The 23,902-nt window shown below is 37.9% G+C and overlaps 3 protein-coding genes across 3 annotated transcripts in view; all 3 read left to right on the top strand.

Annotated features, from left to right (window-relative positions):
• Positions 1-4,007: 4,007 nt before the first annotated feature.
• Positions 4,008-6,003, top strand: LOC115429188 (tripartite motif-containing protein 16-like). Its single transcript, XM_030148453.1, has one exon. It carries the CDS (start codon positions 4,008-4,010, stop codon positions 5,712-5,714), a length of 1,707 nt encoding a protein of 568 aa, XP_030004313.1. The 3' UTR covers positions 5,715-6,003.
• A 9,214-nt stretch (positions 6,004-15,217) lies between these two features.
• On the top strand, positions 15,218-17,138 carry LOC115429240 (tripartite motif-containing protein 16-like). Its single transcript, XM_030148517.1, has one exon. It carries the CDS (start codon positions 15,252-15,254, stop codon positions 16,965-16,967), a length of 1,716 nt encoding a protein of 571 aa, XP_030004377.1. The 5' UTR covers positions 15,218-15,251; the 3' UTR covers positions 16,968-17,138.
• Positions 17,139-19,498: 2,360 nt separating this feature from the next.
• Positions 19,499-23,902, top strand: part of ghrb (growth hormone receptor b) — a 32,658-nt gene continuing 28,254 nt past the window's right edge. Inside the window, exon 1 of the mRNA XM_030150870.1 lies at positions 19,499-19,673. The gene's annotated coding sequence lies outside the window, so the exon portion shown is untranslated. The remainder of the gene's footprint in view (positions 19,674-23,902) is intronic.

Below are 23,902 nucleotides of genomic sequence, written 5' to 3'. Positions count from 1 at the left end.
TTACCCTGGAGCTGCACAGTTCATGACATTCACAAAGAACCATAACAGATCCAGTCTGCTCATCTTGAAATGAAGGTATGTTCTGCCTTAGGCCACAGATGAGCTTCTTTTCATTTTGAGCAGGGAAGTGAAATCTGATCAGATGTGATCACTGAGACTCATGGAGTTGCTTTTTAAGGACAGATGTGAATGCGGGGTCTGATCAGGGCCAACATGGACCCAGTCACAGCAGCCTTAAAATAACAACAAATGCCTGTAAAACTCACAGTGATGGTAAAAACAACAGGGGAAGAGTACAGTCAGTTTAATAAATAATGACAGTGACAACTGGAATAACAGGATTTAGAGTGGCATGGTATTCCCAGATGAAAACTAATTGGGGGGGGGCTAATAGTCTAACCGCTTGTATTTCGACATGGTAATACCCGAGACAAGTTAACAGAATGATATATTGATAATTAGGACAGCTTTGAACAAACTGTGCACCATTTTTTTGGCTGTGCTTTTCGAAAATTAACTGTTCAAATCCCAGGTGCACAGCTCGGTGGGCGTCTGCTCCTCTGCAACCCTCATGAGGACTAAGCGGTTGGGAAAATGGATGGATGAATTTACTGAGCCTACAAGATCCAGAAAGAATTGTGGTGGCGAACACAACTTTAGCAGTAAAATCACTGTGGCAGCTCAACTCTGTCTTGTTCGTGTTTTTTTGTTTTTTTTTTTAATTAGTGAAAACTTTTAGCGATGGTGTTACTGTTTCATGGTGTGCTGAGACACTTGTATATTCGATTCTGGTTTGTACTTCACTTGCATCATCACCTGTGTGCAATCACACCAGAATGAGAATAAAAGTTGTGATACTGTGGCCTGGCCTTTAACAGCACCTACGCTGAAGGACAGCAACCCTTCATTTCATTGTAACTTGTTTTTACAATGACAACAAGTGTTCAGAGAACGCAAACCTCCACCAAGCACCCCGAACGGTTATTACGGAAATTGACGTTGGTTGCCATTGTAACCGGAAGTCACATGACCTAATTTCGCCAAATTTGGCGAGTGGAAGGAACTTCTCCAAGGTCATCCGAGGTCAACAAAAATGGTGCCATATGAAAGCTCACATACGAATTCCTATATGTCGATAATGTAACCATGTTGGTTAACTGGTGTCAATTTCGAGTTATTAGTTAGCATTTGAATGTAAGAGAAAACGAATTGTGACCCCCCGCAAATTCCCTGTGTAACTGCTTCTGTCATTTTTGTTGAACAGCAAAAACCAGAACTTATGTCATAGAACATATGTCTATGGATGTGCAAAACAATTTCATAATGATATTTCACGAATTACAATTTTTATGATTTTTTGAAAATGGTGCACAAAAAATTACAAAAGTCAACAGAGCATAACGGAAGAGAAATGGAGCGGAACGATATTTCGTACAAAGTTGAAGCTTGGTACCAGTCATGTGTATGTCAAATTAGATTCAATTCCAATCAATATTTGTTGAGTTCTAATTTTAAATGTGTGGTAAATGGGATTTTCAATGTTAAATCTAAATGTCCACAGAGTCCACATTCCACAGTGGATGTGGACAATTTTGTGCCAGATACAAGATATTGTTCTAACCTACAGGTGGATCAAATTGGAGGCTAATTGGAGTCGTTTTTTTTTTTTGAAAATTGCTCAATGATGACAGATAGGAAAATTGTAGATTTTGTGACCTTGCTGTGACCTTGAACTTTGGCCTACTTGGCCCAAAATTTAGTGGGTTGGTCCCAGGGCCTAGGCCTATCTGTGGGGAAGATTTGGTAAAGATGATTGGAATAGTTTTCCCGTATTGTAACAAGTAACAAGCAAACAAACACACAAAGCAAAGTGATCACAGTACCTCCTGGTGGAGGTGATAAATAAACTCAGTGGGTTCTCTCCAGGATCTCTGGCTCCTCCCACCATCCAAAGACATGCACTGATAGGTTAATGGGTTAATCTAAATTGCCCATAGGTGTGAATGTGAGAGTGACTGTTTGTCTCTATATGTTCAGTCCTGTGATGAACTGGTGACATGTCCAGGGTGTACCCTGCCTTCACCCATAAGTAGCTGGGATAGGCTCCAGCAACCCCCGTGACCCTAGTGAGGATAAAGTGGGTTCAGAAAATGAATGAATGAAGGAATAAATAAATAAATAAATAAACTCAACTCAACTCAACAGGCCGTTCACACTTGAAAACTCATCAACATGGCAGAATTTCCACCTGTCTGTAAAGAAGAGCAAGCCCAAATTCCTCTGCAGACATGTAAGACTCACTGCCAGTAACTGCAAGAACTTGATTCCAGTGTTTACCACCAAGGGTGACAAATATAGTTATGAGGTTCTGGGAACAATTCCTTTCTCACATTTGGGCCAGGTAGGTCAGGTAGGTGAAGTCATCATTTAAAACCGCATTTTGTACATACCCGAGTTATTCATTTTCTGAACCCGCTTTATCCTCACTAGGGTCACGGGGGTCGCTCGGAGCCTATCCCAGCTACATAGGGGCGAACATACCCGAGTTATCTTTAGTTATCTTTAGTTATTAAGATCACTGAACAGATTATAAAATTAGACAAAGACATACCCGAGTTATCTTTGTCTAATATTATAATCTGTTCAGTGATCTTAATCGTTCAAGTGTGACAAATAATCAAAGACGTAAAAAATGAGGAAGCGGGTGAATACCTTTTCACATCACTGTACATAAATCACCATGTACCGTGTGTTAAGTCAAAACAGTTCACATTAGAATCAGCTGAATCTGGATGTGACATGAATTATTATTAAACTAATATTTTCTTGAGGCAGGACTGAAAAGAATGGAACAATAACACGAAAAAGGTGAAAGTGTTTCTTCAGTGTTTGCATAATGACAAATCATTTCCCAGAATGAACAGAAGTTGATCCCATATTTCCTTGTCTTGACTCCTCTGTAGAGTCAAAGACGAGGGCTTGAACGCACAGTGGGTTCAGCTCTGTGTTATTAAATCGACTCAGATTTCCTCTGTTTTTGTCTCAGCTGTGTAGCAGTTGTTTGCTGTGATCTGTGTGACTGGTGGTTAACCCTCCGGTGCACTTTTTAGGCACACTTTGCACTTTGTGTTAAAAAACTTCATATTATTTTTCACAATTTAAATAAGGTTAGAATTCAAAAGTTGTTCATTTTTCATGATCTTTAAAATTCTGTCCACCAACTAAAATTTGCACATTGTAAACCAAAGAAAATTAGAAGACTAGCATCTGTCTCCCAAGTGTGCCTAAAACGCACTATTTGTTCCATTTGATCTGTATGATTAGGGCTGACCTTGATTTACAAAAATAAAATCAAATTAGAGCAGAAAAATAAATCAATATATAATATTTAATAGTTTGATTTATAGGTGTGCCTTTTTTGGCACACTTGGTGACAGATGCTAGTATTTTTGAACATTTGACCAAATGCCAAAAATAATAATGCAAATTAACCAATATTGCTGTTAATCATTGACATATGCCAGGCTGCAAAAATCAAACAATGTGTGATCCACTTTTTATGTAGTATATTGAAAAAAAATTAATTTTTGCATCCAAAAAAATGGTTTGTTTACATTACAAACACGGCATTTAAAGGGTTAAAAATGTGACAATTATTGAGTATTTGGTATTTTTATTTACGGCTCAAGTTGATGAAATAGAAAATTTTTTTAAAAGAATTAAAAACAAACTGTATGAACAATTTTTTTTGACATTATTCCACAAGTGTGCCAAAAAGGCACACTTGGTGCTTAATTAGGGCCTTGCTGGATGGGATACCGGAGGGTTAACACATGTCACAGAACCATCCTTCACCTTTGAATGCCATCAAACCTGATTAACATCTGTGTCATAAAAACACAGCAGTTATGTTAGTTATTTCTTTGGTCCCTCCTCTTTTTTTTTTCCACTTATTCATTTCTACAGAACGTGAAATCACACAGTCACTGTCGCAGAGAAGAAGAGAAATGGCACAGAGAGGAGTTCAGCTGGATCAGAAAAAGCTGTTGTGTTCGATCTGTTGGGATCTACTGAAGGATCCGGTGGCTATTCCCTGTGGACACAGCTACTGCATGAGCTGTATTAAAACCCACTGGGATGGAGAGGATGACAAGGAAGTCCACAGCTGCCCTCAGTGCAGACAGAGCTTCAGTCCCAGGCCTGTCCTGGTCAAAAACACCATGTTAGCAGATTTAGCGGAGGAGCTGAAGAAGACTGGACTCCAAGCTCCTCCTTCTGCCGCTCCTGTTGTTGACCACTGCTACGCTGGACCTGAAGATGTCTCCTGTGATTTCTGTACCGACAGAAAGCTGAAAGCTGTGAAGTCCTGTCTGCAGTGTCTGGTCTCCTACTGCCACAAACACCTCCAGCCTCATTATGATGTACGTCAGTTAAAGAAACACAAGCTGGTGGAACCCCTGAAGCAGCTCCAGGACTGTGTCTGCTCTCGTCACGATGAGGTGATGATGATGTTCTGCCGCACTGATCAGCAGTGTATCTGTTATCTCTGTACTGTGGATCAACATCTGGGCCACGACACAGTCACATCTGCAGCGGAAAGAACTGAGAAACAAAGAGAGCTGCAGGTGAGTCGACAGAAAATCCAACAGAGAATCAAAGACAAACAGAAAGACATCATAGTGCTTCAACAGGAGCTGAAGATCATCAGTTGCACTGCTGATGAAGCGGTGGTGAAGAGTGACAGGACCTTCACTGAGATGATCCGACTCGTGGAGGAAAGACGGCGTGACGTGAAGCAGCAGATAAGATCCAAAGAGGAAAATGAAGTGATTCGAGTCAAAGAGCTGGAGTCGAAGCTGGAGCAGGAGATCGCTGAGCTGAGGAGGAAAGACGCTGAACTGGACAGACTCTCACACACAGACGACCACAACCAGTTTTTACTCCAGTATCCATCAGTGTCCAAACTCAGTGACCATCCAGATTCATCCAGCAACAACATCAGTCCTCTGAACTGCTTTGAGGACCTCACAGCAGCTGTGTCAGAGCTCAGAGACAAACTACTAGACAGTCTGAAAGAGGGATGGACGAACATCTTACTGACGATCACTCGACCGAAGGTTTTAGTGAAAAAAACACCCCCTGAACCACAGACCAGAGCGGAATTCTTACAGTATTCACGTGAAATCACACTGGATCCGAACACGGTGAACACAGGTATGTCACTATCTGAGGGGAACAAAAAGGTAACGGTGATGGAACACAAACAGAACTATTCAGATCATCCAGACAGATTCAGTTACTGGCAGCAGGTTCTGAGCAGAGAGAGTCTGACTGGCCGATGTTACTGGGAGGTGGAGTGGAGAGGGTGGCTCATGTGGAGAATCGACGTAGCGGTCGCGTACAAAGACATAAAGAAGAAAGGAGACTCCGGTGAATGTTTGTTTGGATGCAATGACAAATCGTGGGTCTTACGTTGTACGAACAGCGGCTATGAATTTTATCACAACAGAGCCAGACATCCCGTCTCAGGTCCGGTTTCCTCCAGAATCGGAGTGTACATGGATCACACGGCAGGTATTCTGTGCTTTTACGGCGTCTCTGAAACCATGACCCTCCTCCACAGAGTCCAGACCACGTTCACTAGGCCTCTGTACGCTGGAATATGGCTGATTTCCACTGGAGACACCGCACAATTTATGCAACTCAGAGACTGATCTCATGAAATGGTTTTGTGTCACGTAAGTTCTTATGCCATTTGGCTCGCTATACATACGTATTTTTGTCATTTCGCATGTTTTTCAACGCCGTGCCAATTTATGCCAAGATCTCCGCTTCACATAACCCTAACCCTCAGTGCATGGTATTTGATGCGGCGTGAACACACACACAGAAAGCGTAAAATGCATACAGGTAACACGGCAATTAAAAGTACCATGTATAGTCACAGAAAAAATGATTAGACCATCAAGTCATCAAAAACAATGGTTATGCAATCAAGCGTTAACTCCTGTGTGTATCATGTGACTAAAACAGACAGAAAAGAAAACATGGAATGTCTAAAAGCACTGTTTTTGTCAGTACAATGCCATATATATTAATATAAGACACAGGTGTCAAACATGTGGCCCAGGGGCCAAATCTGGCCCGCCAAAGGTTCCATTCCAGCCTGTGGGATAAAAGTGCAAAAATTAACCTGAGCAATCAAGGTTGTCAAAATCATTTTGGTTCAGGTTCCTCATACAGACCAATGTGATCTACAGTAAAAATAACACAATAACCCAGAAATAATGACGACAAATTTTCTTTGTGAAAAATTATGTGGAAAAAAATTAAGCAAAAAAAATAAGATTACACTGTGAAAATATTTACATTTACAAAACTATTCTTTCACAATAAAATGCAAATAAATACATAAATAAAAACAAAGATGAACAACCTGAAATGTGTAATTTGAACAATATTCTGCCTGTTACTAAAAGTTTTGTGCATTTATGGATCCACTGTGATCTGTAGTTGTGTTAATAATAAGAGATGGAATATTGTAGAAATTGTTCAAATTTTAGTTCCAAACTCCAAAAATTTAACAATGTTCTGCCTGTTACCAAATGTTTATGGAACATTGTGTGTAATGCACATGTATAAATAATAAGTCGAGACATAATATTGTTAAAATTGCACTAATTTTTCAAATGAATTTTTTTTTTTTTTTTTAAGGTTATTCACATCTTTTTTGTAAAATGTAAATATTTTCATAATTTAATTGGGGATTTTTTGTACTAAAACAAAAAGAAAAACTTGGATTTGTCATTATTTATAGGTTATTAAGTCATTATTTTACTGGTCTGGCCCGCTTGAGATCAAATTGGGCTAAATATGGAACTGAACTAAAATGACTTTGACAGCCCTGATGTAAGAACTGAAGTGATTTTGGTTATTACCAAGAAAACATGGAAAATGGATCAGCTCTGAAATTAAACTACTATGAGCTATTTTTGTTATCATTATATTTGTCCAAATAAATGTACCTTTAGTTGTACCAGGCATTAAAATGAACAAGAAAATGAAGAAAACAAAGGGCAGTCTAATAATTTTTTCTGTATATTTACGTGAGTCATGATATCAGGTCGCAACTCAAATGAACTCTTAGTAGTTATTAAACCTCAAAATTGATGTTTTCATCATTAATACAATTCTTTGTTTTATGTTTTGAAACTGCTTTTAACCTCTGATTATCGTGTGGGGTTTGGAGGATTTTGTGAAATCGATGTAAAATTTCAAATTGTGATTGTAATATAATGCAATTCCACCATTAGGAACTAAATGACAACAGTTTGCACTGGAACTTTTCTATTGGGTCTGTTTTCTTGCAGATGTGAATTTTATGTCATCTCATCTAAAACATCTTGATCTTTATACACTGAACACTTCAACTGTGTTGATTATAGTTTATGCATTGATTTTTCTAAAACTGGTGGAAACATTGAACTGTGTAAAGTTTGTTGCAAAAATGATCACTTTGAGGAAGCAGTTTTTTCTGCTCGTTTCTGTTAAGAAATGTGTCATGGTCATTATAGCTGGTGAAGCAGTGATTTACTGTTTCCAGTTAATTTTCTCGTCGTCACTTTGTCTTTAGATTCAAGACTCCTGCTGCGTATTGTACACTGAATGGAAGAATTACGAGTTTTTAAAGAGAAATTTCACAGATGAGTTGATTTTATGGACTATGAATCAGTGTGAAAATCAGCTGTTCATACTTTTGTGTGAATAAATGCAGATAAAACTGAAGTCCTTTACGGATATGATGAGAGAAAAACAGCAAATTATTGTGAATTTTTAATCAGATGTGTAAAATCACAAATAAAGCATCTGAACTGAACATTTTGTTTGTTTGTTTGTTTAACATTAACAGAACACTTATAAGCAGATTGACTTTTAATGCTTTACTTTCCCATTAAATGTCGGGACAGTAAAGCATTGACTGCTCTGTAAATGTTCCATTTCTTTTCTCATTATGACTGAAGACACCAGGTCATGAAGTGTTTGAGCTTCATTTTCTTTAACTCTTCCTGTAAACAAGTCTTTAAGTGTTCAACAGTATGGGGTCTTCACTGTCACATTCTGTGTTTCCAGATGCTCCTTTCACTCTCGACAGCAGGGGTCGCATGCGGCCCGGGGACCAAATACGGTCCACCAAAGGTTCTAATCTGGCCCGTGGGATGTTTTTGCAAAGTGTAAAAATTCCGCAGTTTTGAATTGAAGTAAGCAAAAAAAATTTTGCTTGAATTAAGCAAAAAATGTTGAATTAAGCAAAAAAAAAAAATAAAAAATCATCAATTAAGTAAAAAAAAATCTTGAATTAAGCAAAAAATCTTGAATTAACTTCAAGTATTTGTCTTTGTTTTAGTGCAAAAAATAACATTAAATTATGAAAATATTTACATTTACAAACTATCCTGTAAAAATAAAATGTGAATAACCTAAACAAATATGATCAACCTGAAATATCTAAAGAAAATTAAGCACAATTTTAACTATTTTCAGCCTGTTACTCAGTGTTTAGTGTCTCTGTAGATCTGATCCATAATGCACATGTAGAAATGATAAGTTGAGACAGAATATTGTTAAAATTACACTTATTTTTCTTAAGAAATTTCAGTTTTTTCAGGTAATTCACATCTTTTTTGTTTGGATAGTTTGTAAAAGTATGTATTTTCATAATTTAATGTTTTTTTTTCTTTACACTAAAACAAAGACAAATATTTGGAGTTGTCATTATTTATAGGTTATTATGTTATTTTACTGGTTCGGCCCACTGGAGATCAAATCTGGCTGAATGTGGAACCTGAAAGAAAATGAGTTTGAGACCCCTGCTCTACTGGGAACCAGTGTGGAGCACATCAGACCAGTACAGGACCAGCACCCTGTCCCTCTGGAATGTGTTCACAATGTGGTTTTATATGCTCTGGTTTAAATCTGAAAGGAATGGCAGCCTGTGTTCATCCAATATCTCAGTGTTAGGACACCTACGACTAGATGACTAATAGTCAGCAGCAAAATTAGTCAACAACTAATTTAGTAGTGTACGGGTCATTAGTGACATCATAAGTGTCCCACAGCATGCAGTTTCAAGCTAAACAATGTTTCATCGTAGCCAGTTGTAGTCGCTCATCTCACTTCTCCCAAAGCTTTACTGCACTGACAGCACATGCACACTAATGACGGGAACAGAAGCAGCAGTAAAAGCCAGCTGAGGCGACGCTACAAGAAACAAACGGTCCAAAATTTGGGAACATTTCTTAAGTGACACAAACAAGAAAACTGTCACATGCCAGATGCACTGTAAGACCGGATAAGTTGAGTTTACTTAAAAAATCTCAGGTAACTCGCTGCCTTAAAAATTTTAAGTAATGAGTAATGAAAACTGGAGTGTATTAAACTTAAATGCTTGATTTGAATGGAATTGCTATTTTAAGTACAACACACTAAATGCCAAGTTAATTTAACTTAAAATGTGTTGCAATGTCAATTGCTTTGTATAAACATTAGACGTAATATCATCAGTTCATTGTGCTCAATTCCAAGTTGATTTAAATGAAAATCTTTTGCAACTTAAATGGCTTTGTATAATTATTCAACTTGATATATTGTAGTGTGGTTGAAAGCTGGGCAGGAAGTTAGCCCAATGCAATTTACTGGTACAGGACGTACTTTTAATTCGGCAAGGTATGTAAATTTCCATTGTACAACAACAATCTTTGATGAACAAATAAATTCATTTTTCTTCCTCTGGCTCTGACTCATGGTGCAGCTGTACAAAAATTCAAAAACAAACACAAAAAAGCCAATAAACACTGACATACACACATTAAGTCCAAATTAACACTAACACCACAACCCCGCTGAACCCCTAAAAATAACACATTTTCAACAACGTGCCCAATACCCACAATGCAATGCAGAGATAAAAAGGTGTGGTCATGACTAAAACTGAGTGACTTAAATCCATTCAACTTAAACTTTTTCATACTTGCAGCTATGTCTACAAATTAGTAGAATATACTGAACATTTTATAGTAATGTCATAAAACTTAAATCATTTAAGTACATTGTAATTAAAGCATTTAAGTAAATACAAATTTCAAGCTTACAGTGGATGCAAGCTGAGCCAGTCGTACCATGGGACCACTTCAGCTACGCATGAACATTTATGGAGGAAACATGTTTTAAAAGATTTAGACACAACTTGTAAGATAATTAGCTCCCATGTTAGTAGCAAGCCTTCTACTGTATATGTATATACATATAGAGTACACTGTAAAAAAAAATTGTAATTTAAACAGAATTTTCACTGTTTATTTTACAGATTTTTCCTGTATTTTTAAGATACAGGAAAATGTCAATGAAATTACAAAAATCGACTGATTTTACATGTCAAATGTAAAATAACATGAAAAAACTGTAACTGTGAATAACCGCTGCTGCAACCTAGTCACGCAGCCACAAACCCCCGTCTTCGAAAATTACAGTGAAGAACAGAGGATAATGCAGCACATACATAAGACATCATACGTAGGAAAAGTACGGGACCCACGAACGACATTTTGAAGAAAAAGCAGACGTGTATTCCATAAGTCGCTGCTGCTCTTACTGAGTCAATTCTAAACATGAAACATGAGACTTGAGTCTTGTAGCGACCCTACAGTAATTGTTCTGTTGATGTTACTGTTTGAAAGTTTGGCAGTTAGTGACTGTAATGTATAGAATGTGTATGGAGCTATGACGGACAGGTGAGTGGATGAGAAAGGTATGGGGGCGGAGCCAGTGAGCCGGTGTGTGAGAGAGGTGAAAGCAGGAAAAGAGAGAGAGAGGGAGAGAGCAGATGAGTGAAACAGACCCGCCAGCTAAGTTTCCCATTAAATTTTTCTTTCAGTTTTTTCGACATAGATAAGGCTGACACTAACCAGTACTGTTCTAACCGTAAAGTGACCAATGTGGAATAAAGTTCTTCTCATATCTGTCACCATGTCCACTTCCACTAAGTCACAGGTGTCAAACATGTGGCCCAGGGGCCAAATCCGGCCCACCAAAGGGTCCAGTCCGGCCCTTGGGATGAATTTGTGAAACGCAAAAATTACACTAAAATATTAACAATCCTTTTAGTTCAGGTTCCACATTCAGACCAATTCAATCTCCAGTGGGCGGGACCAGTAAAATACTATCATAATAACATAGAAATAATGACAACTGCAAATGTCTCTCTTTGTAAATGTAAATATTTTCATGTATTTACACTGAAACAAAGTATAATTTCACAAAAAATGTGAATAACCTGAACAAATATGAACAACCTGAAATTTCTTAAGAGAAGTAAGTACAATAGGCCCTTTCCCACCGCAGGAACTTTTGCAGGAACTTTCTGTATTACCCTGAACTTTCAAAGTTCCTGGTGCGTTTCCACTGAAAGTTACCCTGGTAACTGACCCTCCCCCGGCCCTGAATTTACCCCGAAGAAGTTCCTGGTACAGAGGTAGTACTTTCCAGATTACCAGGAACTTTAAGGGGCAGAGCTGTGTGCTGGAGAAGGCTGAGTGGTGGACTAGACTGGCAGCATTTCCACATTCTGTTCACCGCCAATATTTACTCATTTAATTTCCACAAGCTTTGTATTTTGATAATTCAGAAAATGGACCAAAAGAGAAGCTACAACAAGTGGACGGACGACGAGGAAATTCAGATGGACTTTGAATCGCTGACATGAAACGAGCGAGTAAAAGCTGTCGGAACCAAATATAAGACACAAGCCTAAAGAAATACGAGAAAAGAAGAAGAAATTTATGCAGGATTAAAAGAAACTAAAGGACCACAACGGTCGCAGTGGATCCGACTGTCGAACAAACCAATGGTATGTATATGACACAAATATTCACTGTTTAGTTGGTTCCATGCTGTAACAGTAGTCAGTGGAACATCAGCTGTTTAGACAACAGTGAAGTCCAGTTAACCTAATGCTAATGCTAACGCTAACTGGTCAACAGTGACATTAAACCTAAATCAGAGAACTGGATGTATTTGTGTTGTCGCCGTGAGCAGAACACTGATTTATTCTGTATGTTTGTGATTTCCACCTGAAATGGACCGGACGGACTCGCCTCTTTTTCTGAACCTGTGGCTCGTTTGTGTCCTGGTCCATCATCTACTGTTTACAACGGCCCAGGTCAGACAGGTCACATGTCACATCACACTGGTAGGAATCTGTCATCATGTGTTCTGTTATTCATTTGATCATTTTTATTACTTTTCCAGTAGGAAGGTGAAAAAGGGACCAGGACCATGGAGTTCCAGATCGGCTGTCCTGGACCAGCTGGACCAGACCCTGGTCCAAAAGCCTGAACCTTTCACACATGTTTATTTCCCTTTTAATCTCAAGGCACCTTTGTTTTGTTTCAATTTAAAAAAAAAAAAAATCTAACCTAATACTGTCTGTTCATTTACAAGGCATCAAAATATGAGTATAAGTACTTTTATCAGTAATATGCAGTTGAATTAAATGCAGGCATTTGAGTAAATCTGTCTGACTTTAGGGTTGAACCTGGACTATATCTGTAAACAATAGAAATGGAACAGAACCATCCATCACACTGAAAGTTAGATGTGATTTAGTTTAAGGAATGAGAGGTTGAAAATACATGTTGTACCATTTTTAAATACAAATTAAGGATATGTAATGATGGTTAACTTCATTTAAAATGTATTCCAGATGAATTAAGTGATTCAACAACCAGTAAAATGTTAAACCCAAACTGTCCGCTTCAGTACTGTGTCATTTTATTGAACTAGAGGTTAGTTTGTGAATGTACATGAACTGGACTACAGGTTCTGTTACTGCTCCTCATACATCATCAACCTGATTTAAATAAATTACCCTGAACTTTCGGGTGTGGTGAAAACGCAGTCACCAGGAACTTTTTTACCCCAAAAAGTTCCTGGTAAATAAGTTCCTGGTAATAAAGTTCCTGGGCCTTTTGGTGGGAAAGGGCCTAATTTTAACAATATTCTTCCTGTTTTTAAATGTTTTGTGTGTTTGTAAGTTATAATGTACATGCGTAAATGATAAACTGAGGTAGAATATTGTTAAAATTACATTTATTTTTTTAAAATTTTTTAATGTTATTCACATCTTTTGAAAAGATAGTTTGTAGATGTAAACCTTTTCATAAAGTAAATGTACTGTTTTCGCTCTAAAACATAGAGAAAAGTTTGGAGTTGACATTATTTATATATTATTATGTTATTATTTTACTGGTTCAGCCCACTGCAGATCAAATTTAGCTGAATGTGGCCCCTGAATGAAAATGACTTTGATACCCCTGCTCTAAGTGTATTTGTGATCTGTCTGCCTCTTCTGTATGTTTTTATTTTCTATTTGATGACAATGTGTGTGTTTGTGACATTTCTATGTACAGTCCAGTGGAAACAAATCTCCCTTCTGGGACGAATAAAGTCTAATTCTAAGTCTCATAACCCTAACACTAACCCTGATCAGTTCAGGTTGGACAGGGGGCTAATAACGGCACGAACATATGTGTGGAGAGCTTATAAAGCTCTAGTGAAAATGACATCTTTATGTGTAAATGATCACCTGTAACTGCTGATGATGACTGGAGTACCATCTACTTACTGACAGTACATTCTCTCTTTGGTCTCTTTCATCAGACACAGTATAGTATAAGACAAGGACAACATGACTAAATATAAAAACGCAGTATTTGAAGGATGACTTAATTTATTATTATACTATTATATTTCTTTTGTCTTGTCAGTGCATGGGGGGGTTACGAGACAAAAGTTGAGATGCTGTGGATGACCTTAAAACAGGCCATTCACACTTGAAAACCCTCCAACACGGCAGAATTACAAGTCTGTAAGGAAGAGTGAGCCAGAATTCCTCCACAGACATGTATGACTCATTGCTGGTAATAGCAAATGCTTGATTGCAGTTGTTACCGTCAGGGGTGGCAAAACCAGTTATTAGGTTTCGGGAACAATTCCTTTTCCACATTAAGCCAAATAGGTCAGGTAGGTGAAATCATCATTTAAAACTGCATTTTGTATTTACTCTGGTTATTTTTGCCTAATATTATAACTCGTTTGATATGAAAAGTTTAAGTGTGACAAATATGCAAAAAATATAAAATCAGGAAGGAGACAAATACTGTATGTACAGTGCATCCGGAAAGTATTCACAGCGCTACATTATTTTTTTTTTTTCAGTGTGTTGTGTTACAACTTTATTACCTCCACCAAGGAGGTTATGTTTTCATTGTGTCGTCCCAACTCCTGGCTCCCCTACACATTTCCCTGCCTTGGTCCAGGCCGGAACCTTCTTAAGGGCTGTTGTTCCTGCGGGGACTCTTTTCACTGATGGACCTGGACACAAGGACAAGTACAAATACTAAAACACCATTCACTAAACACTTTAAAATCCACTAACACACAGACACTAAACAAAGTTAAACTTAAATATTGCACATTTATATTGCACAACATCTGTTTGGGATCTAATTTATGTCTCCCTTTTTCTCCAGGGCTAAGCAGTCCTCAGTTAAAATGCTAGTGCCACCGGATGTAAAAACTGAAAAGGAAAGACAATAAAATCATCAATAAACTACTTTTAAAACCGATCATGTGCAATTGTGTTTGTATGTGCAAATATGTTTGGTTAAAGTGTTGTGCTATCAAAAGCTACATGTGCAAGTTAAAGTGCTCAAGAGAAAAAGGTGCCTGTGTTTATCTTTATCATTAACAAACAGCTCTTTGTTAAACCCTCCAAAGTAAAAAACACATGACAGCCTGCCTGCAGTTTGACAAAAGTCACCTGAAAGACCCTCAGACCATGAGAAACTAAATTCTCTGGTCTGATGAAACAGATGTTGAACTCTTTGGCCTGAATGTCAAGCGTCATGTCTGATGGAAACCATGCACTGCTCATCACCCGCCCAACACCTTTTTGTTCAGTTTGTCTTGTGTCTGTAGCAGCTGTTTGTTGTGATCTGTGTGACTGGTGGTTCAAATGGTTAACATGTCACAGAACCATCCCTAATCTTTGAATGTCATCAAACCTGATAAACAGCTATGCCATAAAAACACAGCAGTTATGTTAGTTATTTCTTTGGTCCCTCCTCTTTTTTTTTTCCCACTTATTCATTTCGACAGAACGTGAAATCACACAGTCACTGTCACACAGAAGAGAAATGGCGGAGAAAGGAGTTCAGCTGGATCAGAAAAAGCTGTCGTGTTCGATCTGTTTGGATCTACTGAAGGATCCGGTGGCTATTCCCTGTGGACACAGCTACTGCATGAGCTGTATTAAAACTCACTGGGATGGAGAGGATGACAAGGAAGTCCACAGCTGCCCTCAGTGCAGACAGAGCTTCAGTCCCAGGCCTGTCCTGGTCAAAAACACCATGTTAGCAGATTTAGCGGAGGAGCTGAAGAAGACTGGACTCCAAGCTCCTCCTTCTGCTGCTCCTGCTGCTGACCACTGCTACGCTGGACCTGAAGACGTCTCCTGTGATTTCTGCACTGACAGAAAGCTGAAAGCTGTGAAGTCCTGTCTGCAGTGTCTGGTCTCCTACTGCCACAAACACCTCCAGCCTCATTATGATGTACCTCAGTTAAAGAAACACAAGCTGGTGGAACCCTTGGAGAAGCTCCAGGAACACATTTGCCCTCGTCACGATGAAGTAATGAAGATTTTTTGCCGCACTGATCAGCAGTGTATCTGTTATCTTTGTACTGTGGATCAACATCTGGGCCACGACACAGTCACATCTGCAGCGGAAAGAACTGAGAAGCAGACAGAGCTGGAGGTGAGTCGACAGAAAATCCAACAGACGATCAAGGACAAAGAGAAAAACATCATAGTGCTTCAGCAGGAGGTGAAAGCCATCAGTCGCTATGCTGATGAAACATTGGAAAAGAGTGAGAAGATCCTCACTGAGATGATCCAACTTGTGGAGGAAAGACGGCGTGATGTGAAGCAGCAGATAAGATCCAAAGAGGAAACTGAACTGGGCCGAGTCAAAGAGCTGGAGTCGAAGCTGGAGCGGGAGATCGCTGAGCTGAGGAGGAAAGACGCTGAACTGGACAAACTCTCACACACAGACGACCACAACCAGTTTTTACTCCAGTATCCATCAGTGTCCAAACTCAGTGACCATCCAGATTCATCCAGCATCAACATCAGTCCTCTGAACTACTTTGAGGACCTGACAGCAGCTGTGTCAGAGTTTGGAGATAAACTACAGCCCAGTCAGAGAGAGACAGGGTCAAAGGTCTCACGGACATTGACTAAATCAGATCTGTTAACAATGAGAAAACCACAAGGTGAACCACACCTGACCAGAGCTGAATTCTTACACTGTTCTTATGAAATCACACTGGATCCGAACACCGTGAACACCGAGCTGTCGCTGTCTGAAGGAAACAAAAGGGTAACGGTTATGGGACAAAAGCAGAAATACGCAGAGCATCCATCCAGATTCAGTTACTGGCAGCAGGTTCTGAGCAAAGAGTGTCTGAGAAAGTCTCGTGGGTGTTACTGGGAGGTGGAGTGGATGGGGTGGAGTGGGAGTGCAGTTGCTGTAGCAGTCGCACAAAAGAATATTAAGAGAGACGGAAACTCTGATCATTGTAAATTTGGGTTCAATGACAAATCTTGGGCCTTATATTGTACAAACAGCGGGTATGGATTTTATCACAACAGAGTCAGAACTCCTGTGTCAGGTCCGGTTTCCTCCAGAATCGGTGTGTACCTGAGTCACACGGCAGGTATTCTGTGCTTTTACAGCATCTCTGAAACCATGACCCTCCTCCACAGAGTCCAGACCACATTTACTCAGTCCCTGTACGCTGGCATTTGGCTTACCTCTACTGGAGCCACTGCTCTATTTACTGAACTGAAGTAGTTGGTTTACTGACTTTGTCTTTGTCAATTTTGCTTTTTTCTTGGTCTTCTCATAAGCTGATTTTTAGTTTGAGTATATGTTAAAGCAGTGGTTCTAACCTTTTTTGGCTCGTGACCCCATTTTAACGTCACAAATTTCTGGCGACTCCAGGCATTCAAAACACAGACATTTTGTTGCGAAAATTAATTTGTTTATGATCATTTATTAGTTTGCTATACTATGTTGCAAATAAATGTTAATTTTAGAGGACATTTAGTCTACGTATATAATGTATATTATTCTGGACAGAGGCAGTAAAGCCAGGTGTAGATTACTGCACAAAGGGAGAATTTTATTTTCCTTGGTCAGGATATGTACAGTCAGTCCAGCTTGGATTTACAAGGCTGACAATTAATACGGAACAAATAATAACTTAAACTATGAATTATGAAAGAGCTGCAGCATCTGAAACCGACCACAATGAACATCTGACAGATAAACAGAACCACAGTGCTGCAGTTTCAGCTTCAGAGTTTGTCATGTCTGTTATGGATTGTGATTGTCTCTGTCAACTCACTATACATTTATATTAGTAAGTTTTTGATTTTTTTTTTTATCAACTACTTGAAATTTAAGGCAACCCCATGGTTGAAAAACACTGTGTTAAAGTCTCTGAAACTCAAGTACTGGTTTAATAGATTTCCATGTCATTTTGAAACTACATTTAGCTTCTGATCATTGTTGATTTTTTGGAGGATTCTTTGAAAATACAAAGTTGTAAAGTTATGCGTTATAACAGCAAATCTTAGTATCTGTAAATATTGTATTTCCTGGGAGGGGTGGATCCAGGCCTAAACTACCAGGTTCCCCCCTGTGTAAGAGTAAGCTGTTAATTTTATGCTGTGGCTACTGCTACATTAGAATATTTGATGCTGGGTTTTATGGATTGCCAGTTGGTGTTTTTGAGCATGTCATCCTCTGAGCCTGTCAGGAGTGGAGGTGTGGACAGATCAAACTGTCTCTGACCTCATACTTAATCATTTGTTGACGCACACACTTCAAAGATGCATCAGAGGTGGGGGGGTTTAGTCACATGACTCAACTTAATGTGGACAATATTAGTGTGATTTATTGTCTTTGTCCTTTATGCAATATGTAACACTGCAAGAAGATTTATCAGAAAATTAGATTGTTTTGCACTTTAGAACCATTAGAGGGCAGCCATCTTGACACAAGCTAACTGATGATGTCAGTCAGTGGGTTCATCTGTGCTGTTAGCTGGTTCACCAGTAGGAATTACTGAAGTAAACACATGATTACTGAGATAGCTGTGGAGTGTTTCATGTCTACATGTATAATATATACTAACAAATAATAAAGAATCTTAACAGAACATAAGATACAGTCGTCTGATTAAAAACAACATCACTGCTGAACACTTATTGGAAATATTAAAATGTACTAAAGGTCAGTTCTTTCTACATCACTGTTCAATTTATGTCTTTCTCCTTCAGATTAGAGTTCTTGGTTTCACCTAATCCTGTTTAGTCAGTGTAGTTTCATGTTAAAATATCTGTTACAGTCAGTTTATTAATTGTGGGTTGATGTTTTGTGTATTATGGATCTGTAATTTGTGTATAGTGAGTATATCCAAATATAGCCCTCCTGCTGCCTTCATCTCATATTATGTATCACACTCCCACCCCTGCACAGTTTTAGCCAAATCAGAAGCTGTGAATCTTTAGTTCTGTAACAATGTGGCAACTGACTAAGATGGAAACTGTCTCTCAGGCTCCATCTTTTGGACATAATGAGGAAATACACACCCACAATCCCAATACGTCGATATGTATGAGTGCCACTCTGTCTCTCTCTGTCTCGCTCTCTCTCTCTCTCTCAAAACAAATGGATTGGAATGAGTCCAATCCATTTGTTTTACTTGGACCCCTAAGTGATCTGATGGTTCGAACTTTAAATTGCAATTGGAAAAAAAGGGAATTACCTGAAATTTCTTAAGAGAAGTATGTAGAATTTTAATAATATTCTGACTGTTATTTAATGTTTTGTGTATTTGTAGATCCACTGTGTTCTCTAAGTTGTGATTCACACATATAAATGATACATTGTGGTGTAAAATTGTTAACATTGCACTTGTTTTACTTAAGAATGTTCAGGTTGTTCATATTTGTTCATGTTAAATTTGAGTCCAGTTCCTAGATGTAAACATTTTCATTACGGAATTTTACTTTTTCATTCAAAAGTTATTATCCTATTATTTATATTATTTTACTGGTTTGGCCCACTTTACATCATATTAGGCTGTATGTGGCCCCTGAATTAAAATGAGTTTGACACCCCTGAATTAAAAAAAAAGGATCATATTTCCGGATAGTACGTGAAGGCATCATGAGTCCCGGAGGCTGTGCGGGTTTTCCTGTCGTACTCAGACTCCGCCGGCAGATGGCGCAATGATCTGCGTCTCTGGAGGACCGGGATGTTGCTCCAGCTGTGACAGACAGACTGACAAGACAGATAGACAGACGAATGGACGGGAGAGCAGTCAGGACGCACGGAGGGTTTCCTCGACAGAACGCACGGATCTGCGTAAAGTCAGTCCAGGCTGCGCACAAGGAGGTTTTCCCGGAGCGTTTATGCGCGTGCTCTCTGTGCGTTTGCGCCGTTTTAAATCTGGAAAAGCTGCGGGATCTGCGGGTCTGACACAGAACGGTGAGTTTTCATGTCTGTGTTCACTTATATGTGTGTTAAAAAACAAAACAAAACAAAAACAGAGTGGGATGGAAAAAACGGAAATGAGCGCGTTTCCACACAGAAGCGCTTAGACTTTTTTTTCCTCGTTTTGCTCATTTTCCATAAAACCTCGAACAGTTCAGCACCGAGGAAGGAAAAGTCTGAACCCAAACTATGAACAAACTTTCATGATCCAAAAATGAGGAGTTTTATGTTCATGACGCAGGGACAGAAACCAGATATAGGGTCTTTAAATACGCATTTAAGATCCTTATACTGGAGTATTTCCAGTCACTCCAACACGTGGAAGAGGTGAATACTGGACTTTTTCCTTCAGTCCTTTTGTCTGGAACATTTAGTTTTCATTTTTATCACCATCCTGTCCAGTTAAAACCAACAAACGTCATGACTGTTTATAACAATGTGAAGGATGAAGTGTTTTTTTTTTTATGGATTTTGGGTCAAATTCTGCTTTTTTTCTCCAGATTCACTGGAAAATACTGTCACAAGTTTGTTTTTTAACCATTAAGACTTTAACATTCACTGCTTTAACATCATTATTAGATTAATTAATCCTTTGATGCATGAATTATAAGAACCATAGTTAAGATTTTTTGTTTTCCTGAGTGTTTTTATTCCTCTTTAGGCATGAAAAAAAAATGTGACTGAAATGTTTTTAACCCTTTCATGCATTAATTATGAGAACCTTAATCAAGATATTTTTCCTAAGTGATTTTATTCCTTTGTAGGCATGACAAAAAAGGAAAATTTTAACGGGCCTATTTTTCATGGAGTTGCAAAAATGTCCACTCAGCTGTAGAAGCAAAGAAACATGTATTTACTGATATACTGCATGAAAACTATGAAATAAAAACCATTTTTAATGCTGCTAATCTGATGTTTTTTCACATTTAAACATACCTGCTTGGAAATAATTTGCAAAAAAAAAAAAAAAAAACTTTTTCTTTAAAAAACAAAATAGTTAATCACAGTCTAATAACAATTAGCTTTTTTTTTTTTTTTTTTTTTTTTTTTTTTTTTTTTACATTCAAACATGTTTCTGCAGATCAGATTTATCTAGATCAGCAAATTTACAGTAATGGTGTGAATTACAGTTTATGGGACGATGCATAAGCGTATCCACTGTGTTGGCTGATATGGAACTAAAACAACAAAATCCATAAATATATAAGAGAACAGCTGTCCACTGTAGTGACCACTATGCATGAAAGGGTTAATGAACCTATTTTTTATGGAGTTACAAAAATGTCAATGTATTTAAAGCACAATAACAGAAAGTGGTAAACTGTGTGAAAACTATGAAAGAAAAACATTTTTCATGCAGCTAATCTGATGTTTTCTCACAATTTATCATACTCTAATACTATTTATTATTCACTTCATGGAGATGCTATGCAAAAAAAAGCTATTTGTATAAGAAAACTATTAATTAGAGTCTAAAAATTACCAATTGATTTACACTAAGCATGATGCTGCAGATCAGGCTTATAGAGAACAGCAAAGTTACAGTAATGGTATGAATTGCAGCATATGAGATGATGCATAAGCGTCCACTGTGTTGGCTCATATGCAAATAAAAGAACAAAGCTCATGAATATACAAGTGAACAGCTGTAGAATAACTGTCCACTGGAGTGACCACTATGCATGAAAGGGTTAAAGTAAAGAAATAAAATCAAATAACACAGATTTAACACATTTCATCATTTTTCACATTATTGTTCCAGTATATTTTTTTTTTTATAGCACATCAACACTGCTTCTTCTTCTTCTTCTTTTATGAATCTAATGGAGAAATGGTGCATAACTTCACAATTCCAGTAAGCTATGTATGAAGGTAACAAATAGGCGTAACAATAAATGTCATAATTCTTATCTTTTAGATGTAAAGCACTTTGGTCTTCTTTGTGTTGCTGTAAAGTGCTATATAAATAAACTTTGATTGATTGATTGATTATCTCTCACTGGTTTACAGACTGGTCTCTGGTCTTGACTGAAAGTTGTAGAAACCAGGCAGTTTCTTGTCTTTTTGTGTTCGTCATAAAAGGTGAAAACAGATGAAAACACTGGAAAGACAAACAGAACAAAAATAAGTAATTCAAAACACAAATTAAAATGATAAAATACATTAATAAAAGAAAATAAAAAAAGGCATGTTAAGATGAATACACGTGTGTAGTCTCTTAAATTGTGATTCAGTGCTTATTTTTACTACTGATCAAATATTGGCTTTCAAAAAAAAAATTAAGGCTGATGGTCGATATTGAAAAAAATCAATATCAGCTGGCTGATATACCGGTCTACCTCTAATTTGTACCAACATTCTGCCTGTTACTAAATGTTTTGTGTATTTGTAGATCTGTAAGTTATAACGTACATGTGTAAATGATAAAGTGAGGCATAATATTAAAATTGCACCTATTTTTCTTAAGAAATTTCAGATTGTTCATGTTATTCACATTTTTTAAGGACAATTTATATATGTACATTTTTCATGATTTAAGTTTTACTTGTTTCACTGTAAAACATAGACCAAAATTTGGAGTTTTCATTATTTATTGGTTATTATGTTATTATTTTACCAGTCCCAACCCACTTTAGATCATAAAGAGCTGAATGTTGTTCATATTTGTTCTGGTTATTTATGATATTTGCATTGTACTTTGTAGATATAAACATGTTCATAAAGTAATTTAACTTTTTTTCATTCTAAAACAAAGAGAAAAGTTTGTATTTGTCATTATTTATAGGTCATTATGTTGTTCTTTAACTGCTCTGACCCACTGGAGATCATATTAGGCTGAACGTGGAACCTGAGTTTGACACCCCTGACCTAAACCAAGTCTTAACACGTTTTTAAAGGAAATACTTTGGACTAGACTTAATCAATGTGTGTGAAACTGGCTGTTAAAGACCTGACGTTCACATTATTGAGTGTCTGCACAGTTAACCAAACTGCAGTGACTTTCAGAAGAAGTCACTACATTATTTCATCCTTCGTCTGTGTTTGACCTGATGTTTCTAAACGAATCATCTGTGCATTTTCTGACTCCAAACCAAATTGCAGTATTGCTCAAAAGAAATATAACATTACTTTACAGTAAATCTGTTCGGGGTGAAACGATTCCTTGAGTAATTCGAGTACCTTGATTACAAAAAATGATCGAGGAATTTTCTCTGCCTCAAGGAATCACTTATTTAATTGTAAAACTCAAAGCGTGGTATTTCGCACTTAATGGTGCACAACGTGCTTACGTCACTCACACAAAGGAAGATCACGGAGGACGTGGAAGTGTTCAGTTGAAGCAGCGGGAAGATGGAAAAGGCGAGTGAATATAACAATGATGACGAAAGACAAAAAAAACACAATAAAAAAGACAGAAAATGTCAGAAATGTGGAAGCATTTCAGACTGAACAGCAGGTAAACGCTGTGACATGTATCTGCTGTAACACGGCCCTTCCACACCACAACAGCACATCTGCGATGTAGCATCTACTCATAAGACACCCAGAATGGAGCGGAAGACCCCAGATAAAATAAAACTAACATAGCACAAATCAATGAGATTAACGTTAATGTACCTTACTAACATAACGTTAGCCCTGCGGGGGGCGAGGTTTCTGTTTATTATGGCTACTGTCGAATGTGTGACTAGTTTATTACGATTGTGACAAGCACAGATTTAGGCAGCAGGCCGTGCACCTGTGATTTGCACAGTTCATTTCCCAAAAGCACGGACGAAATGGTGCACAGCTGGGTGTGAAAGTTTTCTCTTACCTTGTCATGGCCGAATTTTGGCAAAATCCAACTACTTTTTGCAAAAATGAAGCGAATCATCCATTAACTGGACGTGTGTGTGTGTGTGTGTGTGTGTGTGTGGGGGGGGGTTATAGGTTATGAGACAAACAGACAAGGTGGGGGGCATTGCCTTGATTCTCCTGAATAGAGCAGAAATGTGTAAACTGTTTATGCATGGACTCGTTCCAAGTTCCCGTTCAAATGTTCTTTCCTCTTTTATGCCACAACACATTCCTGTTCAGTCTAAATTGTAAATTCTGAAACTTACAGCTGCCAAAGTTCAGTTGCACAACTAAAAGGCAATGTTTATGCCCTTTTTAAAAATCTATTAATGCCTTATATTTTTTATACTTACAAGAAATACTAAGTTGAGAGTAATTAAATTGTA

Source organism: Sphaeramia orbicularis, chromosome 12 (genome assembly GCF_902148855.1).
Source record: "Sphaeramia orbicularis chromosome 12, fSphaOr1.1, whole genome shotgun sequence".
Lineage (NCBI taxonomy): Eukaryota > Metazoa > Chordata > Actinopteri > Kurtiformes > Apogonidae > Sphaeramia > Sphaeramia orbicularis.
This window is presented reverse-complemented; position numbering and strand designations above follow the sequence as displayed.

Coding starts and splice junctions, on each gene's coding strand:
- LOC115429188 (XM_030148453.1), top strand. CDS start 4,008: ATGGCACAGAGAGGAGTTCAGCTGGATCAGAAAAAGCTGTTGTGTTCG.
- LOC115429240 (XM_030148517.1), top strand. CDS start 15,252: ATGGCGGAGAAAGGAGTTCAGCTGGATCAGAAAAAGCTGTCGTGTTCG.